Source organism: Brassica napus, chromosome C5 (assembly GCF_020379485.1).
Source record: "Brassica napus cultivar Da-Ae chromosome C5, Da-Ae, whole genome shotgun sequence".
Lineage (NCBI taxonomy): Eukaryota > Viridiplantae > Streptophyta > Magnoliopsida > Brassicales > Brassicaceae > Brassica > Brassica napus.
This window is the reverse complement of record NC_063448.1, coordinates 54616869-54633971: the sequence shown is the minus strand read 5'-3', so window position 1 is coordinate 54633971 and position 17103 is coordinate 54616869. Positions and strand designations below refer to the sequence as shown.

Sequence of the window (17103 nt, the reverse complement as noted above, 5' to 3'; positions counted from 1 at the left end):
TCTGTTGCTGACCCACAACAAAGTGTGTCACATGTAAAAAATGTCTATAGGTGTGATAGAAAGTCAAAAAGTGTGTTAGTGTAATCAATTCAAAAATTGATCACATATTTACGTATATGCGACTGATTTTAATACAGTGAAATCGACCAACCATGTCTAGTTTGACGCCTTTGATTGAAAAATTGATGTTAAAAGAAACGCGTTAACATTATTTATATTTACCATCTAATGGGCTTTGGGCTTGTACCGCTAAAGCCCAACAAAGGCTATCTTCTTACTTGGGAAGTTGAGAAGGAGAAAGAAAAAAACAAATACTTCGGGAAATTCAATCACTCATGGCGAACGAAGACGACGATGGAGAGAAATCACGAGGCACGCCACAACAGATTGGTAACAAACCCAAAACCCAGATCGTAATTGGTGTTCCTTCGTACCAGGAAGTGGTGGAAAGCTCACAGACTAAGTCCACGCCACCATCTCTCTTCAAGCCTTCCCAGACTTTCTCTCAAGCATTCGCTTTCGTCAAATCCTCCGACGTCTACTCTGCTCCTCCTCCTCTGACTTCTTCTTCCGGCGCTTCTCATGTGCCCAGTACAAGGTATTTCGAGTATTTAATGAACAAAATGTAGACATTGTAGCCTACTGTAGATTGATTGTTCGTTGAAAAGTCGAAACCTTTGAATGTTTATTACCATCAATCATCCTCTGTTTCTTTTTTGATCAAAGTGTTCTGAAGATTGATTGTTCGTTGTAAAGTCGAAAACTTTAATGTTCATTTACATCAGTCATCCTCTGTTTTTTTTTTTATCAAACTGTTCTGAAGATGGATTGCCTTTGAAAAGTTGAAACCTTTGAATGTTTATTACCATCAGTCACTATAATGATTGCATTGTTTGACGCATACTTAAGTTTCCATGGTGTGTTTTTGGTGTATGTTGCATTCACCATAGCCAAACTCCTCAAACCGATGTAGCTTCATCTTCAACTCCTGTAGCTACTGGCTCTCTATCTTCGAACACTACTCAACCACGTAACGCAATTCTCGTTAGCAATAGACAGGTGAGCTGACTTCAAACAACCTCCATGTTCTTTGGAACCCATCTTAGTTCGAATTGACATTGTATTTGCAGAAAGGAAACCCGCTTCTTAAACATATCAGGAACGTGAAATGGGTTTTCTCAGAAATCATCCCTGACTACTTACTTGGTCAATCCACTTGCGCTCTGTATCTAAGGTGAACACTCTACAACTTTCCTCTGTTGCATTAATGTGTTCTAAGTTTCACGCTGGCTGATTCTCTTCCCCTCCAGCTTGCGGTATCATCTACTGCACCCGGATTATCTCTACTTCCGCATAAGGGAGCTACAGAAGAACTTCAAACTCCGTGTTGTTCTTTGCCATGTCGACGTTGTAAGTTCATATCCTTGCTCTTTGCTAAAATGTCTGTTGGCTGTTCTTGTGATGTCCTTGTGGTTTCTTGGACAGGAAGATTCTGTGAAACCGTTGCTTGAAGTCACCAAAACCGCTCTTCTCCATGACTGCACCCTATTGTGCGCCTGGAGGTATCAACACACATTTCAATCACTCTGCTTCTCGTTTGTACGCTACAACAACGTTCTGTGTAAACTCTCTTGCAGCTTGACGGAATGTGCTCGTTACTTGGAGACGATCAAAGTCTATGAAAACAAACCTGCGGATCTCATCCAAGGACAGATGGATACAGACTATCTCTCACGTGTATGGAAACTCTGCTAAGCTTTCTTTTTAATTTTATTAAATTCTCATGGGGGTAAGTGTTGTTTGCAATTGCAGCTAAACCATTCTCTTACAAGCATCAGACATGTGAACAAGAGCGATGTAGTCACGCTTGGTTCTACATTTGGGGTTAATCTTCAGAATCTCGATGTTTTATATGATTCAACTTAAGCTGGAAAACTCAAAAACATGATTTTATGCAGTCTCTTGCTCATATAATGGATGCATCCATGGAAGATCTAGCTCGTTGTCCTGGTATAGGCGAACGCAAGGTACATTTTTCTTCGCCTATAATCCAAAAACTCCATGATCATGTGATATAGGAGGGTGTCTTGATGTGAGAATCATTTTTAAACCTTAGGTGAAGCGGTTGTACGATACGTTCCACGAACCTTTCAAGCGTGCAGCTTCGAGCTACCCGTCTGTTATAGAACCGACAGCTCCGGAGACTGAAGTTCAGAAGGATGTGAACTCAGAGGAACCTGCTGAGGCAGATGAGGATTTTGTGGAGGGCTCGAGGAAACGCAAGAAGATGGAGCCTGAGAAAAGTGTGAAGACTGCGCTCTCGACTGTTTTCGCTAGATACTCTGATAAGCTCTGCAAGAAAAAGGAGAAAGGTACAAGAACAGACTCAGATGCTGAAACCCACCAAGATTAACACAAGTTTGATCACTGGCCAAGGTCATTGTTAACTGTGAGCGTATTTCTAGAAATGTAATAGGAGTATAATGTTAGCTTTGTGTTTGTTTGTTGGGTGTGACTGCTGATCTCTGTAGTGTTGAGTATGTTAGTTACTGAAGCCTATGTGATTAATTTCTTACTACCAGTAGTATTAATTTTCTGGACCAATAAAGTCACACAGAAATATATTTTAAAGTTGAAAGATAAAAACTAGCTTGAAGCTTGAAATGATTAGATGTGGTAACATTTTCACCAGTGAATTAATATTTTTATAAATAATACTCTTTTCGTTTCGATTTAATTGTCATTGTAGAAAAAAAAAATTGTTTGAAAATAAGTGTTGTTTAAAATTTCAGTGCAAAATTTATTAATAAGATTTTCTATTTTATTTTTTTATTAGTCGAAATATGTTTAGGTGTATATATAATTGTATTTTTATTTTAGAAATATACAAAATTATATGTTTTTTTTTAATTTGTGCGTTTAAAAATAGAACGATAATTAAATGGAGTATAGGATAGGTTTATTATTAGTTTGGTTTTAAGTTTGGATTCGGACAAGAATTGGGTTTGTTGAGTTCCGTTTGGTTCAGAGATATGGAGTGCGACTTGCGTGTTTAATTTAATTCGACCCTTTAACAGCTTTTTGCAATTAACCGTTTCATATATTATAAGTAGTTTTGGAGAAATATTTTTGTTTCAAAATGTAATTAGTTTTCGTATTTAGGTAACATTTACATTTATTGAATACAGTGTGACCAATCAAATTAAATAGACTTATTTTTTATTGGTTAAATTATATCTACTATATTTATTATAAAATATTTTTTAAAAACATAATAATTTTTTTAATCTTCGCATTTTTACCCAAAACTACTTATATTATGATGAAACGGAGAGAGTATTTTATAAATTGTAGTTTTGTTGACATATGTTGGAAATGATTTAGGCGATGTCTTGTCGATCAGAGACACAAACACTTGAACTTTGTGCACCACTCTTCCCTTTAATTTTCTTTTCCTTTTTCTGAACACAAAAGAAACTTCTTTCGGTGTAAACGGTTTTAGATTGCAATCAACAAAAATAAAGTAAAGTTGCAAAGGACTGGTAAAAGAAAAAGGCAGAGAATATTTGAAGTGTAAGTAAACCGGTCGTGAGAGACATTGGGTAAACAGGTAAATAAATTAACCTGAAAAAGTAAAAGTTGAATTTTCTTCTAAAGAAACAACTTATGATATTAATGTGCAAAAGAAAAAAAAAAATGTGAATGTGCATATGTATTTTTATATATATGGTATAGTGGTATATATGAAAAGTAAATCAAGTTACTGAGGATGTTGGAACATGAGGGGGACAAAAGCGAAAGTAAGTATTATAAACAAGAACTGTTTATAAGTTATGAATTATCACATAACAGTGGGTACATGAATGTGTGTGGTATGTAAACAATGTAGATGCAGTTTTTGGAATCTGGCTTCCCTCTTTTTGGGACGAAAGCAGATATTTTCAATTTGCTTCATTTCTTCTTAGCAAGCCCAATAAAGCATTTTCCTCTAACTTTTCTTTTTCTTTTCTTGATCCTTCGGATTTGCTCTCTTTTCACTACTACCGAGCATGCCCCAATACTCTCTTTTTTCTTCTTATGGAATTGACCCATAAAATATCGAGATTTTTTACTCAAAGCTCGAAGAAACAAGAGGCTTTGATTCGTGTGTTATAACCAGTTTGTTCTAACGTCCACAGAATTATTTAAAATTCTGTGAATTTGATTAAGAAGAATACATTTTCTGACATTTTAATTGAAGCGACATACGTACTAACTTTTGGTATCACCTAACTTTCATGCTATTGCTCGTTGCCAACCATTTTTATGGTTTTAACTCTTTTAGGTCGATAATATATATAATTTGCACAATACCTTTTCTTGCTTATAAAATTGTTAATTTATAATGCAGTTACGTTCATGTGAATTTACTACATGAAATAGAAACTATTAAAACTAACGCAAGATGAAAAAAGAAAAGAACTAAAACCAACAAGAACCACTAACATCACAATCTTATCATCAACAATAATGGATCATATGCTGTATATATTTTAGTGATTTGTCATTTATGTGTGTGTAAGGGTAGGTGTCTTTGCAAACAAGGGTATATATGTCTATTGCACATATATGTACATGCATATAAAGTTGATCGCAATTGTACCTAACCAAACACTACAAAGCTTTCTTTAAACAATATATAGACACATTGATAGATGTCATGATTCATGTACATAAGTTTGTGACCCAATTTTGGATATGAAGTCCAAAGACTCCAGCTGTGGACATCCTTACAATACATCTTCAACTATTGACTATCGCTCTCACTCTTTCTTTTCTTGTACCATAGATGTTAATTGTTGATCTATTACAAACTGATTATGTAAATTTATAGATGGTTTCATCAAAATATAATATCTTTAGTCTTTTTCAATACACACATGGTCGGTAATTCTTAGGCGATGTTGATCTCCATTAATCTCTATTGACTATTGTACTGTGGAGTAATCAATTTACAAAAAAATTTACACATTTATTATGATTTTTATTATATCTGCAAGAACAAATAATTTCTTAAACGCCAGACGAAAACGTTTTTAAGGGAATACATGTGTTTAACGTAGGTTCATTTTGCAACTTACTTCTGAGAGATAGTTTTGAAAAAATGAAGTCAAAGGTGTTGACAAACTTGTTTTTTATAACTTGTTCCGAGACTTCGACTACTAACAAACTTCGTCTGCATTCTCACACACGTATCTTCACATTCGTCACTTGACCTTCAAAATCAAACCTAACACGTGATAGTACTTTTAGTTCTTATGTTTGTTTTTTTTGTTGGTCAGTATACAATTCCCTATTTTCGTGGGAATGTTATCATATAATGTTCATATCAATTTTTATTAGAAAGTTTTGTATCTGGTTAGGGTCGGCTAATATGAGCTACTCCAATTCAAACATGAGCATATTCAAAACTATATCTTAGAATACGAAAGAGATATATAAAGTTACGTAATTGTTTTGGATGTCAGTTGTCATCAGAGTTACAGCTCTAGCTGGTAATATTGTAGAACGGCAGAACATTTTAAAACGAAAACTATGCAAAAATAAAATTGATATTCTACTTCGATTAGTAGTCAGAAGATTTAAAACCTGCAGATAGTTGATATGTAAGCATGGCTCGTACATGGATAAAAGCTGATGATGGTAAGGAAATCAAATTGCTGCCAAATAGTTTAAAGCTATTCTGAAAACATTTTTTTCTTCTTTTCCTTTCAAATTCAGGTACTTTGGAATTTGCAGTAAGAAAACTCTTCAGTAATTTGTATGGTCATTTCTTAGGCCAGTTACTTTGCACACATGTTCAGTTGAATTTTGCCTCCTAACGTGACATGCTTGGGAATTTTGTTTAAAGTGGTTTTCAACTGTTAATGTTTTTCCTATAAAGTCGTGATCTGTGAAAGGTTTGAATAAAGATCTTTTTAAACGGAACGAATATGTTTTCATTGATGTATGATGTATCTATGTTACCAATCAAGATAAGCTGCGAGTGTGTTTTTGTTTGGCTTTTGTAACACACACACTGGGTGGGATATTCTCACTTTTGGTAGAAGCTAAACCTATGAGCAATGGATATAAACACAAGCCATGATGACACATATAGTTTCAAGTTATAGCAATTTATTCAAAGTAAATCAAGAGAATAAATATTTACTACAATGGATTTGAATTTAGTAGAAATGAGAACTTCGATTAGGTCCAGAGTCCAAAAAAGCCAAAAAACAACAACAGTTTGATTTGGATACTCATTGGCATAATGGCATGTGCTTCAAAAATACCCCACATCTTATAATGAGTCCAAACAATTTCCGATTTTATTGATTAGTCAAATGTGTATAGTAGTGGTACTAAAAGCAAATAAAAATATAATTTTTACGATAATTGTATGCAAAAGATAAAGGAAAAGTAAAGCCTGGTTTCTCCTTACATAAAGAAATTCAACTGTAGAAATCTTGTAGGAACAGTGCTATGATCATATCTTTTCTTATAACATGACGATGGCATTATTCTGTATCATTTTTGTCTTCATTTCCAACTGTTAATATATATTTTATTCATGCATACTACATGCTGGAGTTTTGTTATCTTTTTAAACGGAGAGTCTTACATGCAAAGTTAAACTACCTCTATAATCTGCTTAACGAATTCTAAATTTTTCTTTTGAGAGCACCAAATTTAATCAATCAGAGTAAAACTATTGATCAAAAGCGTGTAAAAAATAGGCAAACTGACAAAGATAAATTAAGCTGACAGCAATGTTCTTCACGAGGTTGGTTTTATCTAGAAAAAGAAGGGTCTAATGTACCACTGAAAATGATTGCTCGAAACCCCCTCTTTAAACAATTCTATCTCATTTTCGATTTTTCTTACAGCTTTTTCTGTATTTTAGTTTGACTTCTATGGTCGGAGAAAAATCATTGACTTCTAGGTTGCCATGGACCGACCAACGACGTACACGGTTCGATCTATATAAGCTTAGTGTGTCTAACTGCTAGGTCCATAGCAGAGTATTGTCACATCTAAACGTTAGTTCAGGTCGAACCATGAATCATTTTAAACTTTCATTTATTTAAATCTGGTGACTTTTAATCCTTTTCAGTTTTTCCCTTTTAAGATTACTTATCACGGACCTGCACGTGTTAGCAAAGCTATTGTCTATGCTAGTAAGCTAGCATATCGATAAATTTAATTAAAATAGTCAGAGTTATGCGAAATGTAAAGCTGCACGATGTGATTTAATAACAGCCGAAAAACTAGTAATAGTGCTTTCCCTTCATGTTTATGTACACGTCTGTTATAGAGATATGTTTGAAAAAAATCGTCTACTACATTATGATAGTCTCACTGAAGTGGTGCACATGCGTAACATGCATTAGCAATTAAGTGAAGTATTTTTTTCTAACTCAGAAAGTCAATACTCCCTCCGTTTCATATTAAATGTTGTTTTAGAGAATTTTTTTCGTTATAAAATAAGTATTGTTTTCGATTTCAATGCTTTATTTTTCTATTGGTTGAAATTTGATTAGGTGTATATGTAATAGTGTTTTTATAAGAAATATACAAAATTAATTATTTTTTTAATCTGTGTGTCGAAATCTAAAACGATACTTATAATAAAACAGAGAGAGTATATTTCAAGAAGACGATAAAATAGATCAACTTTTATTAATTCCGAACTAATTGGTGGTTGAAAGCTGGCCCTAGAGAACTCTATCCACAGCAAAGACTGGAAGTGACATACCTGTCTTCATGACCCATTAAAACTCATCTAACATTACTGTCCCTTCTCCCTTCTTCTTCTTGTTATTATACTCTATTTGTTTCAAAATAATATATATTACAAAGTTTTTACACTTATTAGAAAATTGTATTAGATCAAGGATTTGAGAGGATTTCATTTCTTTTTCAAATCCCCTCTTATTGTATCTAACATTTACAAATTTCATATAAAATCCAATCTTATTAGATTAGTCATTTGTATAAGTTCTCTCAAATCCCACCTTATTGAAAAATATGGATTTTGTTAATAAAATCTATTAAATGAAATTTGGTAGGTTTTAGATGATATTTTATAGTTGAGAAACAAATAATTGAAATACCACCTCTTATGACGGTATTTGAAACTTTTTTAAAAAATAAAAAAAAATCTAGTTCACATTTTTAAAAATAAAATCAAAATATTTGAAAAGAAAATAATAAAAATATATATATTTGAAAAATCGATTTTGAAAACTATTATATATTTATATTTTTCATAAAACGATAAAAATATCAAATTATAGTAATTTAAAATAAAAATATTATTTTAAATAAATTTTTAATTTTTAATTTTTTTTTCAAAAACTTTGAGATTTCTTCAAAAAAACCTTAAAACTTGTAATAAATCTTTTTGAGATTTACTTAAATCTTCTATTTTCTTGGATTTACTTCTCTCAAATCCTTGATTCAGTAAATTCCACTAAGAAAATACTTAAAATTTTAACAATAAATGCATTGTTTTCCATGTTTAGTTATTTCTAATACCAATCAAAACTCAATAAATACAATTAATTTATTTAAAATTTACAATTTACGATTATTACATACACTGAATTAAAATATGGATCTTTCAGAAACAAATTTTTTTTCTGAAACAAAGATCATTCTAAAACAAAGAAACTATTCTTTTCGGGGGTGTATTCAATATAACATTTGATGTGATTTGTCTTTTAATAGAGTTTTAGATGATTTCAATAAGTTGCAGAGATTTAGGTGGTTTTTGTTAAACCACTCTAGAATATAACCTAAAACTATGGGATTTAGATTTTAATTTTTTAAACTAAGAAACTTCACCCAAACATCCTAAAATCACCTGAAAACTTTAAACTTCACAACTTATAATATTTTTAATAACAGTGGATTTTAAAGTACTTTACGAAATGTTAAATTCAATAACAATGGATTTTAAATAAGTTTTTAAAATTTATGTTTGAATAACAACGAATTTGTCATTTTAATACAAATCACCTAAAAATCTCAATTGAATACATCCCTTTTATCAATTTTTTTCTTATTATTATATATACATATTAGATAAAAAAATATATTGTATGTATATTTCTCTAATTATATAAACTTATTCACAACAACCAAAGGTGTCAAATCAAGTGTTTAGTTTTCATTTTCTACTTTCTTTTGGTGGAAGAGTACCATGGATTATCGACTTGAATATCTTTACAAAGATTCAACATTACTGTATTGAATGGTTATCTTAAATATTTAAATCTATTTCAAAAGTATTTTATAGAATCAAAATATTTTATGAATGAAATTCCAGAGTATTTTGAGACAGCTATTCGATAATTTAGTTTTTCCCTTAATTTATTAATTTTGTTTCTATTTTTAAGTTGCATTTTTTCTAATATAAATGTTTTAGAACCAAAAACTAAATTGAAAGTATTAGAGTTGTAAGTTGAAATCAGACTCGAATACATTTATTGTTTGTTTTCTCTCATTTTATAATCAAGTTTTCAATCTTTCGGTACTACCGAATTATATTGAGTATGTGATTTTTAAATGGTGACTCTCAACAAAGTTTTTTGATTGACAATCAAACAGTTTATGAGAAACATTTCTGTATGAGGTATTATTAGTATAGAACGTAAGATCTAGATCGCATAACTTACCAATATAGGAGTCATAAAATAATGGTTGCATTGTTTGCGTAAGTGATGTTGTCGTTAAACAAGTCCATTTTGTTGACAAACACGCTATTCTTGCTTGCGATTGGATCCTATACACTCTAGTCAACGATCATTAAAATCATTGATCACAAACCATTATTATGATCTTGAAACTTTTCATGTTAATATGAGTGTCATATCTAAATTATTGAAGTCAAATTGATTTGCGCGCAAATGATATACTTATATTCTATGACGATTAAGAGAAGTTTTAAGATCTAAAACTCGTAATTACTTAACACGTAACCGATTTATGAAAAACTTGTTAATAGTTGATTTTTTTTTAGAATAGTAGATAAAACCACTACATGATAACAACATCACACCTAGATTGTCGAGTCTTGATATAGTCGGTTTACATCTAAACCACACATTAAATATGCAAAAGCAAGTTTAATCAACGAATACAGCTAAGTAGTGTAGTTAAGGGAACCTTAACATATTCGAATTAGTGTTTTTTTTTTTTTTTTGGGCAAATTCGAATTAGTGTGTTAATCAATCGTATTCCTGAAGATGAATACAGAGGAAGCGAGGCTGTACTTAATTCTGCTGCCAAAGTGTTCTTCTTCTGCTTCTTTCCCTCTACTCTGTACCAGAAAAAGTATGACACTTTAAAATTTTAAAAACAAAACAATACTATTAAAATGCTAAATTAGAAAAAAAGAAGAAGATATTTTGCAAATCAAAATGAAAGATATCCTTGCTACCTGTGCCACCGCCCTCTCTCTCTCTTAAGTTTTACAGACATAAATAAATAAGAAAACCCTGAAACAGAGAGATAAAAAACAAAACACAAGTGTTGAGCGTGTTTTATTAGTGTCCCTCTCTTTCTCTGTCCTTAAAAACACAGCAACAACCGACTTTATTACATTATAATACCCCTCTTCCTTATCATCTCTATCTACCACCATCTCTTCTCTTCACATAGGAGAAAAGAAGAGCTGAGACAGAAACTCTCTTTCTCTCTTTACCCAGAGTTTTGTCAAACTGTGAAGAAAACAACTCACAAAATCTAACTATGAATAAACAAGATGTTATGAAGCTTCAGGTATACGTCTCCTTCTCTTCTTGTCTCTCCCTTCAAGATTTGCGAAGTATATATATTATATTATGGTGCTAATTTTGTGTTACTGGGATTTGGTTTTGTTTTTGACAGACATGTGTTCTGAAAGTGAACGTACACTGTGAAGGATGTAAGCATAAAGTGAGGAAACAGTTGCAGAAAATCGAAGGTTTGTGTTCTTCTTGCTATTTCCCCATTTCTTTAAGGGGAAGCTTTGTATGGTTTAAATTGTTTAATTTGGTGAAACTAAATAATTAATTAAACATAGCTTTCAGAGATATATGAAGTGAGTTTCTCTCTCAAAAGCTGTGGATCTGTTAATTTTGAAGTTTTCAGCTCAGATAATGTAATATTTTTTAAAAAAATGAGGAGCATAGTAGTCCAAAGTATTGAGATTTATACCACTGAGGCTATTCTTTTATTTTTATGTTAAAACATTTTCACAAGAATTACATAAAGCATTCTTAGAATTGCTTTGAATGATCTGACATAAAAAATTTACCACGAAGTTAAAAGTTTTGATAATTACCGCGTTGATTGTTTAATTTTTTTTTGGAATGGTAACATGTTGGGAAGATCCTAACATGGTTTTGGTTTTTTTTCAGGAGTGTACTCTGTAAAAGCAGATGTGGAACAGGGGAAAGTCACTGTAACAGGAAACGTTGACCCAGCTATCCTCGTTAAGAAACTGAGCAAGTCAGGGAAACACGCCGAGATCATAGGCGGCGGAGGAGGCGGAGGAAAAGGGTTTCCTAATCTGAATGGGCAGTTTGGTAATCTCAGTATGAACGGGAAAGGTGGGAAAGAGAGCAACCAAGCTAAGGGGAAACCTAATGGTGGTGGTGGTGGTGTTGGTGGGGGACATGGAGGTCAACCAATGCAATTGACACCACAGCAGATTCAACAAATGATGATGATGAAGGCTGCTCAAGCTCAAGGTGGTGGTGGTGGTGGTGGTGGTCATGGCGGGAAGGATATGAAGATGATGATGCCTCCTGTGGCGTCCAAGGATCAGAAGAAGTCTGTTAAGTTTGCTGAAGAGGAGGACGATGAGTTTAGTGATGATGATTACGATGATGAGTTCAGTGAGGATGATTATGATGATGATGAGTTCGATGATGAGGATGAGGATGATGATATGGGAGGAGGACATGGTCATGGTGGGGGAGGAGGTGGTAATCATCACATGCCTCCTAACAAGATGATGATGATGCCTAACAAGATGATGCCTCAAATGGGTGGTGGTGGTGGTGGAGCTAAGGGACCTAATGAGATGATGATGATGATGAATGGTTTCAAAGCCGGCGGTGGTGGTGGTGGCGGAGGAGAGGGGAAGAAAGGTGGTGGCGGGTTTGAGATTCCGGTGCAAATGAAGGGAATGGGTGAGGGTAAAATGAGGAAAGAAGGCAAGAAAGGAGGAGGAGATAAAGGTGATAAAGAAGGAAAAAAGAACAAAGGAGGTGGGGGCAAAAATGGAAAAACAGATGCCAAAAGTGGTGGTGGTGGCCTGCTAGGGTTTTTCAAAAATGGTAAAAGTGGTAAAGGAGATGAGAAGAAGGGAGGTGGTAAGAAAGAAGGAGGCGGTGGAGGTGATAAGGTCAAATCCTCCGGTGGTGGGGGAGGAGGAGTTCATCATTATGACAGTGGGCCTAAAAAAGGTGGAGGTGGTGGGTCAAAAGGAGGAGGCCATGGGGCCCATGATATTGATGAGCTCATGAAACACCACAAAGCAGGCGGAGGAGGAGGTAACAAGGGTAATCATAGTGCTAAGGGGATGGGTGGCCCAATGGGTCAAGGCGGTCCGATGGGTATGATGGGTCAAGGAGGTCCTATGGGCATGATGGGTCAAGGTGGTCAGATGGGTATGATGGGACACCAAGGTGGTCAGATGGGTCCTATGGGACATCAAGGTGGCTCTTACCCGGCGGTTCAAGGCTTGCCGATGAGTGGAGGTGGAGGTGGAGGATATTATCCACAACCAGCTCAGGCAAGTCATCAAATGAACCAACAACAATATATGCAAATGATGATGCATCAGCAACAACAACAAGCTGCAGCTGCAGCTCATGGAGGATATGGTGGTGGTCACGGTGGAGACATGTACCACCCAATGATGTATGCTCGACCTTATCCGTCGGTGAACTATGCTCATCCACCGCCAATGCCGCCTCCACATTCGGATTCATATACTCATATGTTCAGCGATGAGAATCCAGGTAGCTGTAGTATAATGTGATCTTTTGTAATGTTTTAATTAGAAGAAAAAACGGATATGAATATGTTTGTCTTAGAACTCTTTATTATGTATTTTTTTGGGATGACTTTCTCTTTTAAAACTCTTTTGAGGGGATTGAAAACAAAATGTGCTTTAATTTTGTTAAGTGGAATGATGTTTATAATATCTTGAAGATGGTTACAAACTAAGATCTTTATTTTTCTGTGTGAAAAGGATTGTGCAGCCGCCCTCTATAGTAGGGCACAAGAGCACTAACTCCTATAGTGTGCCACTAACTTTATGTACACACCACATATTAATTTTGACCCATTGAGCACCAAATCCGTGAGAGATTTATGAGTTGATTATGATGTTTTTTCAATAAGAAAGTGTGGACAAAATATTTCAGAATTAGGTCTCTGGTGTTTCTATCAAATAGTGTTCTCCAAAAGTGAAACTAGTGTGTGAACTGAGAAACCACATCAATAGTTTGGCGGCAGAAAACGTTCGGTCCTCTTATCTTAAACAACTTGTGCGAGTGACTCACAATGACGGGCTTTTAAATGAACCATCAATATTTTGCTTACCCATTGGGCCTAGTAAACTAAATCCCGGTTTAATCAGTCAACTGATCTACAGTCAACCATAATAATCCGATGTTTATTACTAGTAATTATTATGCCAAATGTAGAATTTTGAGTGTGATAAGACTCATAATAGTCAAAATTCATTGAATGAATATTCTTAGACCGAGTTTGAACCGGAATAAAAAGGTATTCATAGACCGAAATTTCGGTTTGCGAAGTAGATCATACGTGTCTCGGCCAATCACATTACAGTATTTAGAGAATTAAATGGAAATTTATATGAAATAAATAAAATAAAAACGCTCGTCGTCGTCTTCTTCCTCCGCACTCCGGTGATCGATAATCACAAAAGAACTAAATCGTAAAGAGAAAAAAAAAAAAAAGGTTCACGAGATGCATTCGTTCGGATACAGAGCGAATGCTCTGCTCACGTTCTCCGTCACGGCGCTCGCCTTCATCTGCGCAATCGCGTCCTTCTCAGACAAATTCAGCAACCAGAATCCCTCTGCTGAGATCCAGGTATGTTTTAATTGTATTGATCGTCTCCGTATGTGATGGATCTGCGAATGAATGCTTTGATGTGAGTTAACTTAAAAATGAAAAATGTCTGAAGTTGTTTATATGGATTGTGGTTTGGTGATGTGACTGCAGATACTTAACATCAATCGGTTAAAGAAGCAATCTTACGGCAATGATGAGGTAAAAGTTTCGATCTTTACATAAGGCTCTCACCTCTGTTTATGAATTGCTCAAGTTACTTCCAACTAGTAGTAGTAGTAGTTCATGAATCTTTCAAGCTTTCGAATTTGATTTAGATTAACTCACAGGCGTTATTCGAATCTGGTTTATGAATATCATTCAGCTTATACATACTGAGTCACGCAGGTCAGCTTGACACTGGACATATCGGCAGACTTGCAGTCACTGTTTACTTGGAACACCAAACAGGTTTTAATAACTTCTCAAAACACTTAAAAAGAGTCCTTGTCTTTTTTTTACTATTACTTGTAGAAATTGCATTGCTCTTGCTGGATATTCGTTTTATGAAAAATGCTTGCAGGTTTTCGCTTTCGTGGCAGCGGAATACGAAACCTCAAAGAACTCCCTGAATCAGGTATACTATAGTCAACACTCCACACAGGACAAGTTGGGGATTGACTTGAAATGATATTGACGTTTCTTTTGCAGGTTTCTCTATGGGATGTGATTATCCCTGATAAGGAACATGCCAAGTTTAGGATTCAAACCTCAAACAAGTACCGTTTCATTGATCAGGTACACTAAAAACAAACCCCCACCAAGTCTTCTGCGTTCTTTTACTTATTCAGAACTAGAAGATTGAATTGATCATCGTTTGGGATCTTTCAGGGACATAATCTTCGCGGAAGAGAGTTCAACTTGACGTTACACTGGCATGTCATGCCCAAGACCGGAAAGATGCTTGCTGACAAGATCGTCATGCCTGGTTACAGTTTACCAGATGCATACAAATGATGAAGGCTGTGAAGAAAGCATCTAAGCGTTTTTGAATTTCGTTTTTTTCATGGAAAAGATTCTGTAAAAGTACTATTGATCTATTAGAACTTTTCTAAATAGAAAGAATAAAAGCATTGACCATGAGAGTTTAGAACGTTGTTTCAACAGAACTATGACCTAAAACTTTAGCTATTCTTCTGCTGTTCATTGATTCTCTAACCACCTTCACATCACTCCACCGTCCAGCTCTAGCGTAGATATTAGATAAAAGAACATAGATTCCGCTACCGAGTTCTTCAGATTCACTTACCACAGATCTTATTCGATCAGCCAGATCGAAGTTCTCATGAATCTCACAGCCATTCAACAACGCACCCCATACATTAGCATTTGCTTGTACCGGCATAGTCTTTACCAATCTCTCCGCCTCTTCAAAACAACCAGCACGGCTCAAGATATCAACCATACATCCATAATGCTCAACCGTCGGTTCTATGCCGTAAACATCTCTCATTTCCGCAAAGTATCTTCGCCCTTCCTCCACCAAACCCACGTGGCTGCACGCATACAACACCCCAACAAATGTGATTCCATCAGGTTTAGCACTACCTTCCTCTCGCATTCTCTGGAACACGCTCAACGCTTCATTCCCGTGCCCGTGACTCGCTAACCCAATGATCACCACCGTCCAAGCTATCGTATCTTTCTTCTCCAGATCTTCAAACGCTCTCTTCGCGCTCTCTGCATCGCCAGTTTTAGCATACATATTCACAAGCGCACAGACTACAGCAGCATCCTTCACAAACCCGGTTTTCAATACATAACCGTGAAGCATTCGTCCCGATCCTTGTATCATGGAAGCTCTTATGACACTCAAAAACGTAACCTTATCAGGAGACACACCCAAACCAATCATATCCAAAAACAAACGCATTGCCTCCTCTCCATCACCGCTCTGACTATACCCTGTAATAATAGAATTCCAAGAAACCAAGCTTCTCTCAGGCATTTCGTCGAACAGATACCTCGCGGTTCTCATCTCTCCGCATTTCCCATACATATCAACCAAACTCGTCGCCAAAATCACATTAAAATCATCTCCCGACTGAAGAAACGGATCAAAGCCTAACTCTTTAACAAGCCCATGAAACCATTTCCCTCTCTCAATATCTTTACATCTCCCACAAGCAACTAAAAGATCCACCATTACAGTCTCATTCACCTCCACACCATGCCTCTCCATCTCACTAAACACCTCAATAGCATCCCTAAACCGATTATTACTCACAAACCCAGACACCAAACTCCCCCAACCCACAACGTTCCACTTCGGCACACCCTCAAAAACCTTCAGACCACACTCCACTTCTCCACAACACATGTACATATGAAGCAAGCAAGTGGAAACATACATGTTCACAACAAACCCTGTCTTCAAAACAAACCCATGAACACACCTCCCGAACTTAACATCCCAGCAAGCTTTGAGGACGTAAGGAAACGTGAAGTGATCCGGAGAGTGCCCTTTACGAAGCATTTCTTGGTAAAAGGTCAATGCTTTGTCTTGTTTGGGACTGTTTGAGTAGCCTCTGATCATGGAGTTCCATATGTACACGCTCGGGGAATCGATGGTTTCGAAAATTGAGGACGCGTAGGTGAGGTTCGTGGTCTCCGGGGAGGTGGTGCAGAAGTCTATGAGACGGCTTAAGGGAATGATGTTTTTGATGACAGAGGATTTGATCATGAGGGCGTGGAGTTGGTTTAGTTCCGTCATTGTTCTGCAGTTCTCCAGGTGGGAGAGAAGTGTTTTGTAGTGCTTCTTCATCAGTGTTAATGTACAAACTCTTCAAAGCTTACACCTTTATGAATTGGGTAAAATGTAAAATTATAAAGTTTTAATAGTTACAGGTTTAGTTTCTGATTTTAAAAGAGTTTAAGGCTACATTTGCAATTGACCAATAAAAGATTTCCTTTATAAATTGGGTACAATTGTAAACATAAATA

General features: G+C 35.3%; 4 protein-coding genes across 4 annotated transcripts; 3 read left to right on the top strand and 1 right to left on the bottom strand.

The window, feature by feature from the left end:
- Positions 1 to 290: 290 nt before the first annotated feature.
- Positions 291 to 2578, top strand: LOC125587973 (DNA excision repair protein ERCC-1-like). The gene is made up of 9 exons (XM_048759455.1): positions 291 to 598; positions 951 to 1059; positions 1131 to 1234; positions 1311 to 1410; positions 1486 to 1562; positions 1638 to 1737; positions 1813 to 1884; positions 1959 to 2027; positions 2117 to 2578. The coding sequence occupies exons 1-9, from the start codon at positions 336 to 338 to the stop codon at positions 2411 to 2413; spliced, it is 1191 nt and encodes a 396-aa protein (XP_048615412.1). The 5' UTR covers positions 291 to 335; the 3' UTR covers positions 2414 to 2578.
- A 7913-nt stretch (positions 2579 to 10491) lies between these two features.
- On the top strand, positions 10492 to 13245 carry LOC106453032 (heavy metal-associated isoprenylated plant protein 34). The gene is made up of 3 exons (XM_013895246.3): positions 10492 to 10806; positions 10915 to 10990; positions 11427 to 13245. The coding sequence occupies exons 1-3, from the start codon at positions 10777 to 10779 to the stop codon at positions 13055 to 13057; spliced, it is 1737 nt and encodes a 578-aa protein (XP_013750700.1). The 5' UTR covers positions 10492 to 10776; the 3' UTR covers positions 13058 to 13245.
- Positions 13246 to 13895: 650 nt separating this feature from the next.
- LOC125587972 (signal peptidase complex subunit 3A) lies at positions 13896 to 15240 on the top strand. The gene is made up of 6 exons (XM_048759454.1): positions 13896 to 14142; positions 14275 to 14322; positions 14509 to 14571; positions 14684 to 14737; positions 14812 to 14898; positions 14992 to 15240. Exons 1-6 carry the CDS (start codon positions 14017 to 14019, stop codon positions 15115 to 15117), a joined length of 504 nt encoding a protein of 167 aa, XP_048615411.1. The 5' UTR covers positions 13896 to 14016; the 3' UTR covers positions 15118 to 15240.
- Positions 15241 to 15247: 7 nt separating this feature from the next.
- On the bottom strand, positions 15248 to 16972 carry LOC106453033 (putative pentatricopeptide repeat-containing protein At3g05240). Its single transcript, XM_013895247.3, has one exon. It carries the CDS (start codon positions 16922 to 16924, stop codon positions 15248 to 15250), a length of 1677 nt encoding a protein of 558 aa, XP_013750701.1. The 5' UTR covers positions 16925 to 16972.
- Between the last annotated feature and the right edge of the window lie 131 nt (positions 16973 to 17103).